General features: G+C 33.9%; 1 protein-coding gene across 1 annotated transcript in view; it reads right to left on the reverse strand.

Annotated features, from left to right (window-relative positions):
* The window catches only part of LOC118348673 (probable inactive receptor kinase RLK902), a 1,858-nt gene extending 1,092 nt beyond the window's left edge, over positions 1-766 (reverse strand). Inside the window, exon 1 of the mRNA XM_035690767.1 lies at positions 721-766. Coding sequence (XP_035546660.1) covers positions 721-766 — 46 coding nt within the window. The remainder of the gene's footprint in view (positions 1-720) is intronic.
* Positions 767-8,720: the final 7,954 nt, after the last annotated feature.

Here is an 8,720-nt window from a genome sequence, read left to right on the forward strand (position 1 = left end):
ATATACACTCACGCACGCACTCAGTGACACCACGAATTTAACGTGGTTCGGCAACTACCTACATCCACAGAAAAGAGCTTTACTAATAAATAGTGGAACACAAGAAAATATTACAGAGGAGGAGGATTACACTCCACTCAACTCAACTCTCTTTCTTTTCTGTCAGAGCTCTCTCGGCTCTCTCACTTTTTTTTTCTTTTCTTGAGTGTGTCTGAAGCTCTCGCAGGGAGCTTCAATTTATAGGTGAGAATCAGTATCGCCTATATGTATGAATGCATTTATTATTGCATTCAATAGGTAGTTGGGCGTTTGAGGGTTGAGAAGCAAGCAGCGCATTGTGGACTGCTTGCTTGGGCAGGGATTTCAACACTGCATGCATGGTGGGATATTGTATATATGGATCAGAATGAGTAAATTCATCATGTATATATATACATATGACCCTAGACTCTCACAAAGAATTTTTTATTTTATTCAGAAGTGAAAGTCGTACGTGCCAAGTCTTAAGACGTAAAAAAAGGAATGAAAATTAAAGACGAGAAAACAAAAGAACTAGAACAAGTCTAACTTTGAATATGGCCGATCGAGACCGCGTACGTACGTACGTAAGAGGACTTTACTCGATTTAATTAAAAACGATTTATTTACTTGCTTTGCAAATACTGTTGAATTAATTAAGGGGTTAGGATTAGCTATAGTGGCCAAATTAAAGCAAATTGCCTCCATAAGAATACATGATCTCGACCGATGCATGGAGAGCTTGCATTTTAGGACTCGTTTTCTTTAGTTTTAATTTTGTTCTGCAAATTGAGCATATGATGATGATGATGATCAGTACTACTTGTTGCAAGATGATGTTCCTGATAGTTCACTCCATCCTTGCTTGCTAGCTAGGCATGCAGTGTATTAATATTGCTTGCTATTTCCATTGTTTTTCTTGTTGGCATGTTGTAAGTAATTGATCAGTACTTTGCTGAGTTATTTGCTATCCATTTAGGTTTGACTGATTATTCTCTTTTCAATAAATAACCCCATGGTTATTAACAATAATTAATTAATATTTACAATAATTAATTAATATTAACAATAATTAATATAGATTAATGTAAAAATGAAACGAGTTCTAAGAGATCGACCGATTAATAGAAGTAGCAGACGGAAATAATTAACTCACTAGAGAAAAAAGCAAATTAATTAAGCTTCATACAAGAAATTATCTTTGCCTGCATATAGGCTATATGATCTGCTGTTTCATCATCTCTTTATTAAACATCTATATATATATATATATATATATTATATATTTTGTATGCAACTTGATTTATTGAACTAGCTAGGTAGGTGTGATTGATGATCATGGGATGCCGGAGCCGGGGGGCTTTCCGATGGGTGATGGAGAAAGACCTCTGTTCCCGCCATCTTCGCGGCCTTTTGGATCGTGATGAAATGGAGAACGAAGATGAATATTCCTACAGATCAATGAAAACAAACTTTAAGTTTGACATATAGGCAATATTCGAAGTTATAAAAGGGTTAATTTGTTGCACAGATTTTAATATATTATATATATATATATATATATTTATATAGACACACACACGCACGCACCTGCTCCAAGTTCCAAAGGATGCATGGAAGAGCAGAAAAACACAGCACAAGCGTACAAGAAACCACAACATGACCCTCGTCATGATCTCTCTCTCTCTCTCTCTCTCTCTCTCTCTCGTATTTATACAGTACGCAAGAACAGCACAGAATATTTAAGGTTGAGATCACAAGATGAGGGAAAGACATACATATATCTATAATATATATATATATATATATATATATTTATACACGATCGAGAAAGAAGAAGGTAGGAAGAAGTCGGTCATGATGAGATGCATATTATTGATGGAGAAATTAGGAGTGAATTACATTACCCTAGACTTTGACGAAGAAGTCGTGGCAATTTATAATTAAGACGTTTTAGGACAAATATTAAAAGAAAAAGTAGGAAAACCAAACTAATAATATTCAAATCCATACGTACGTTGCACGTACTGTTTGAAACGTGCTGGGGCATGTTTGGATAATAAGATGAAATAAAAATTCTGTGAATATCAATCAAATGGTTGATGAATATTTATAATAGTCAAATAGTTTGAGTTAATATATTTTATTAGATTTTAGAAAATAAAAAAGAAAAAGTTGAATAAAAATATTATAAAATTAAGCAATTATTTGAATATAATTGTCTAATATTATTTTTGTTTTGAAATTTTAAAAAGTTGTATTATTTTTTATATTTTGTTTGGAAGCTTGGGAAAGTTGTAATGATTAGATAAAAAAAATTGAAGATTTGAAATTGAAAGGTATTTTATGTTTGAGTGATGTTTATGAAGGAAATTACGAGGAATTTTGAGATGAGATGAGATGTTCTTAATTATGCTCTCAATTCATCTTACTTTCCAAACATGACCTTAATTAATTAAAAGGAAAATGAGATATACGCTCTTGGTTAGTAGGGTTGTAAATGAATCAATCTGTTCAATAGCTCGCTAGGTACTCGATCGGTTAAACTCAAATTGAACTCGATTTGTGAATAAAAAAAGCTCACCTGTGAAAGTAGATACCCGCTCGATTAGTAAATAACGCATATCTGATAAAACTCGACTTGACTCAGCTAAGACTCGTAAAGGCCCGCCCATTTGTTTCCGACTCGATTCGTAGCTCAACTCGATTAAAGCTTGTTCATATATTGATAAATATATACATACACCTATGTATATATATATATATATATGTGTATTAGCTAATAATCTAAGCATAACACTTTTATAATTAAATATATAATATGTAACTTAATTACTTATGTTTATATATTGAATATACTTCATAGTTATATTTTTTAATTTGTACAATAATTAGTTGATAAGATCTAATAATTTTATATGCTAATATGTCGGAGCCATATATGAAATAGATATATGCTATCATATTATGTGTATGTATTAATAATTTTTGTAAGCATATAAATATCAACTGGTTAGATATTAATTATTTATAAATTTTTAAAATCTTATACTTCAATAGAAGTTCTACTTGTTAGTTGTACAAATTTAATATTAGATTTTTTATTTTTTTTATTTATCTAATTTATTAATTATTAAATTTATTCAAAAAATAAAAAAAGAAATAAACAATATTCAAGTTCGGCTCAACTTGATCTCATTTTTTAGATAAGCTTAAGCTCGAGTTGAGAATTTAGCTTATTGAGTCGAGCTCATTTCTTAGACGAGCTCAAGCTCGAATTCTAGTATGTTGAGTCGAGCCGAGCTCGACAAACCAAAGATCGGCTCGGCTCGATTACAACCATATTGGTTAGGGTGTGTAAGTTTCATACATCCCTTTCGAAATCAAATCAATGTATGTTTTCTTCATGCCTTCAAATCACTACAACAGATTCGATATTTTGTGTCGGTTTAGAATCTATGATAGCTAAGAAGTAGTCACTAAAGTCGGAATATTATCTAAAAAAGTTTGCTTGTATACAAATTACGTTAAAATTAAACTACACATAACAGTTGCACACGTAAATGGTATTTTATTCACACATCAATGATATGCCATTGTTTTAGAGTTTAATACGTTCGAACATATCTCATTAAAAGTTCGACCGTATCTCATTAAAAGTTTGAACATTGAACATACTCTAGAACATACTTATACGTTCGAACAATGTTGGAATAGATTCGAACATTAATAGCTTTACGTGCGAACATAACTTTTTGAAATTTTATCTATATTGTTTGGCTAAACAGACGTAACGAGCAATATGCAAAAGTACATGCTCTATGGTGCGTATTTTCTTCTAGTGCGCACAATATGCACTATTGTGCAAACGCATGTGCATAATGTTCAAACGTATGATTGTGATTACACCACTAAAATTTGAAATTTAAATATCCATTCAAAACAAGGAACATACTATTGAAATATAATATTGGAAGGAAAATAAATATTTAGAATTTATAGAGGAACAAAATATATAAACACGATGTGTATAACTGATACTATGATATTCCATTACATTAAAGAGCAAAACAGTTTAGGACATAACAATATTATATATATGCACATACACACACACGAAAGCTCAAAATAAGGACGTGCAGATTAGTAGTTGCTACTAGTAAAGTCATGAAACTCATTTGCAACGTATTGACCTTACCGTTTGGGATATCTAAACGATGGCCAAGCGAAGATACCTTGTCCTTTAATGATTCTGAGAGGTCCAATTAGGGGTGTAAAACCGGTTCAATTTGGACCGGTTTTACATTTTCAAGAACCAATTATGTACCTGTTACCCCCTAACTGGTTCAGTCCAGTTTTCTAATTTTAATATATTATATTTTATATTATATAATATATTATAGTATAGTATATAATAATATAGTGATAATATATTGTAGTATATTATAATTGTATTGTAGAATATAGTGATATATTATAATATATAATGTACTGATATAGTATTAGTATAACTATTAATACAATAAACTATAATGATATAAGATTTTAAAATTTTTTAATTTAATACTATATTAATTAGTAATTTATCAAATAATATAAAACTATTTTATATATAATTATATATAAAAAGTATATACAATATAAAAAATTAAAAAATATATATATGAACCGGTCCTGTCCGGTCCGGTCTAGTTTTAGAAAAAGAAAAATCGAAACCAGACCGATTTTGACTAGTTGTAAGAAAAATAAAACCGGTACCATGCCACAACCGTCTCGAGCGGGTTACTTTCGGGAATAAGCCACCAAGATCTACAATCGCCTCATGCAGGTGTCTTTCTAAAACGAGTCGACAGGCTTAGTTACTGCCTAAGATGGATCCAAGGGGCGAAAAATCAACTACTACCAACAAAAAGTAAAAAGGATAGCAAAAATACACACAAAAACCAATCATGGAAATATGCACTCTTTGTCATGACAATAAACAAATCTCTCAAGCAAACATCAACACAAATAAACAAACTCAACGTTGAGCCATGTGCTCGCCACTAATGCGGTTGAATACACCTCCCTCCTATCTCTCCAAGCTGAGCTCCTCACCACTTAGCACAAAGTGAATAGCAAACCAGGGACCAAACAGGAAAAGACTTTACAAGATTATTGATTTGAAGATTCTCAATGTCTTCTTGTACAGTAAATCGTCCTTAAGATTCATGGGCATCTGTATGGGTCAAATTAGTAACCTATAATTTAGCCTAGAGAAAAGACCGAATATTAAGAGAAGAGATAAAGCCATGAAAGAATAGGACAAGCTAACTCAGACTCCTAAGAAGAAAGAGACTCAGACTCCTATGAGGAAAGACACACAAACTCCAAAGAGGAAAGACACATAGACTCCTTAAATGAAAAGGACTCAGACTTCTAACGGGAAAAGACTTCACCAGGCAAGTTGGACATCTATATATATGAGGGGATCCCCCACAAAACGGATGAACTCTCCATAGACTCTCTACAAGCTCTCTACACAAAAGCTCCCTACGCCCAAGGATCTTTCCTAAATTTCCCTTCTGTATTTGAGATGTGTGAGGCCACGAGAGATTGTAAAAGTATCCATTATAATGGATTTCACTCCGAACAACCCATAGTCATAGGCATTATGCCTAACCACATAAAGCACTGTGTCTTTCTTTATTTACTTTTATTCACTTATTTATTATTTATGTTATGGATAAATGCAAAGAGCACCGTATCGAAACCCGAATCATCTCGTGAGTCAGGGATGACTATTTCTTCCCTTTCGGTCTGTTGTGCAATTTTTGACACAAAAAGGGTGCATCGCAGGTAGCCTTCCTATGATGGTGGTAGTCTAGGTTTCGGTGTGAATCGAAGCCCACTAAAAAATTGCAACAAAACCCAATAAAAATACAAGGGATAGAGACACTAACCTGTTTGGGTTAATTTCAACCAGATTTGGTGGCTTAACAGCAGCGTTGGTTGCGTTGAATGGTAGAGGAGGCAACAGATGATTTGGTGTTTGAGTTAAAATGAGGTTTCACATTAGGATGTTGTACATATTGACACGTAACATTTGAACGGTATATTAAAACCATGTGTGTCTTCTCAACTTCCTTCAGCTCAAACGAATGTGCAAATGTTGGACTTTCAAGCATAGTTTTGAATTTTGTACCGTACCGGCCGGTACGATCGAAATTTTTCGTACCGGCCGTCCGGTCGGTACAGGTACTATATCTGTTTCGTACCAACCAAAATATCGGCCGTACCGTCCGTACTGAACGATATTTCGTCCTGTACCGGCCGATATTTCGGCCAGTGTTTTTTTTTTTTTTCATTTTTTCAAACTACAATCTTATTTTTTAACCTCCAATTCAGACTAGACTATTTATAATTTATATATATATATGTATTTATATATATTTTATTTATATATCAACTATCTCGAAATATTATTCCGAAACGCTATCCCGAAACGGTACCGGTATCAAAATATTTCGTTCCAGCGTCTTGACCGGTACGTCCTCCGGTATGGTATTCAAAACATTGCTTTCAAGTTCTTTAAGTATGAACATGTTCACTTTTCTTGCATGCGAACATTTTGTAGTTGACATGTGCGCATATAACATTAAGAAATTCCATAATTTCACACTTTTGTTAAGAGAGTTATTATATTCTTATTATTTACATCATTTAAATGGTAAAATTTGATTTGTAAGATTCAAATTTTAAATTTTTTTTTCCAATAAAATTATGGCATATAAACACTTTACCTAAGTGTGTTATCTACGTCCGCTTATAAATAGAATTTTCCTTCATTCAAAGAGTGTTTATTTATTATTCTTTAAAAAAAAAAACAAATTAACAATCATTTGATTTTATCTGATGTGTATTACCTTTGTGTATATAGCACCTTATAAATATTCTTTGATTGCATGCATTGTTTACTTATTTTTAGAAAAATAAATTTGTCTGATCTTGCTTTAACCAGCACAAGCGTACAAGAAACCACAACATCCCCCCTCACTCCCCACTCCCTTCTCCTCTGTGCAGTGCTCCATTTTTTGTGTTTTTTGTGTGTTTTCTGGCTAAATAAGGGAGAATATCGGATCTAGAATTTTCGGCGACCATAGACTAGCACGCGCCCCTCAATGGTGTTGCCCAACCGCCAATCTTCAAGACCACCAAATGCAACGCCAAACAGAGCGGCAAGTCGCTCGCACGCGCAGCCTAGAGCTCTCAGAGACGTTCGGCGAGTGTCTCTCACACTCCACTGGGAGGCCTTCTGCAGATGCCACGCGTGATGCCTATGGGATCTGTGAGTCCGGAGTCTTCAAGATCGATTATCGGTCTCCTCCCAGAGCGGCGCGTGTACTGCACGTGTCACAACAGCCTCTTGGAGGATTGTTCTTTTTTGGCTTTCACAGTGTTTTCAATTGTATTTCATTTCGTGTCCTGTCTTTACTTTTTAGAAAAATAAAAATCCAAAAATTTGTCCCTTTGGACCTCAGTCCGAATGATGTAATCCCCCCTCTCCGCTTAGGCGGTGTATGGGGTTGGTGCATCCTACTCCGCTTAGTCGAGGTATGGGTTTTGTCACCCGGTTATTGTTAACTCTGTCAGGGATAGAGCTGTGCATGATAGATCTATTAAACTTAGGTCTTTAAAAATTTGCCGTCTGGATTAAACCATGTTACCCACGAAAGTGTGCTGGGGAGCTATTAACGTATGTAACTGACTTGTTTTTAAGTCAAAGTTGTATGTCATTTATTATGAATGGAATGTGGTCCGTTATTATCAAACAAATAACCACCCTCATGATCTCTCTCTCTCTCTCTCTCTCTCTCTCTCTCTCTCTCGTATTACAGTATACAAGAACAACAAAATATTATAAGGTTGAGATCACAAAATGTGTAACACCCCACTCCTTCTTCCTAACGTAAGCAAATTCGACGAATGCGAGTCTTGTTATGCGTGTTGAATCTCGATGGCGTGTTTTTAAAGATATTATGTGATTTCTAAAGCTAGCTCAGTGTTTTAAAGCCACGAGTATTTTAAATGGGATGTTCCTAGTGTTATTTGACTAAACTTGATTTTAAGTAAGACAATTATAATATTTTTGAAGAATTCTAAAAATATTATGATTGTATAAAATCATTTTATCTAAATGATTTTAGTTATTTAAAATATCATGAAATTTAAATTATGTTAAAAACTCTAATTAATTAGATGGTTTTATTCTCTTAAAGATATTAAATAAGACTTCATCATTTTATTAATGATGAAGGAATATTATTTTATAAACTAAAATTTAGTTTAAATAATATTCTATCTTAATTCTTTTCAATACTTTTAGTTAAGTTAATATTTATGCATTTTAAATAAGTGTTTTAATTCTCCACCATTTGATCGTTTTGAAGTTTCCAAGATAAAGGGTTAGGATTAAATACCAAAGCCCCCTTTCTTTCTCTCTCACTTTCCCTTTCCCTCTCTCTCTCTCCTCTCCCTTCAGCTTACGCCGCACATCTCCTCTCCCTTTCACCCAATTCGTCCCTTCAGCTCAGCCAGGCATGGCCGTGTGCCACTCAGCCTCATCGCCACCACGAGCAACTCCCTCTCATGCCGGCGAGCACCTGCCCACCACCTGTAAACCCCACGTAGCCCTCTTTCTCCTCCTACGGTAGCCCATCAAA

The sequence above is a fragment of the Juglans regia genome, chromosome 6 (assembly GCF_001411555.2).
Source record: "Juglans regia cultivar Chandler chromosome 6, Walnut 2.0, whole genome shotgun sequence".
Taxonomy (NCBI): Eukaryota; Viridiplantae; Streptophyta; class Magnoliopsida; order Fagales; family Juglandaceae; genus Juglans; species Juglans regia.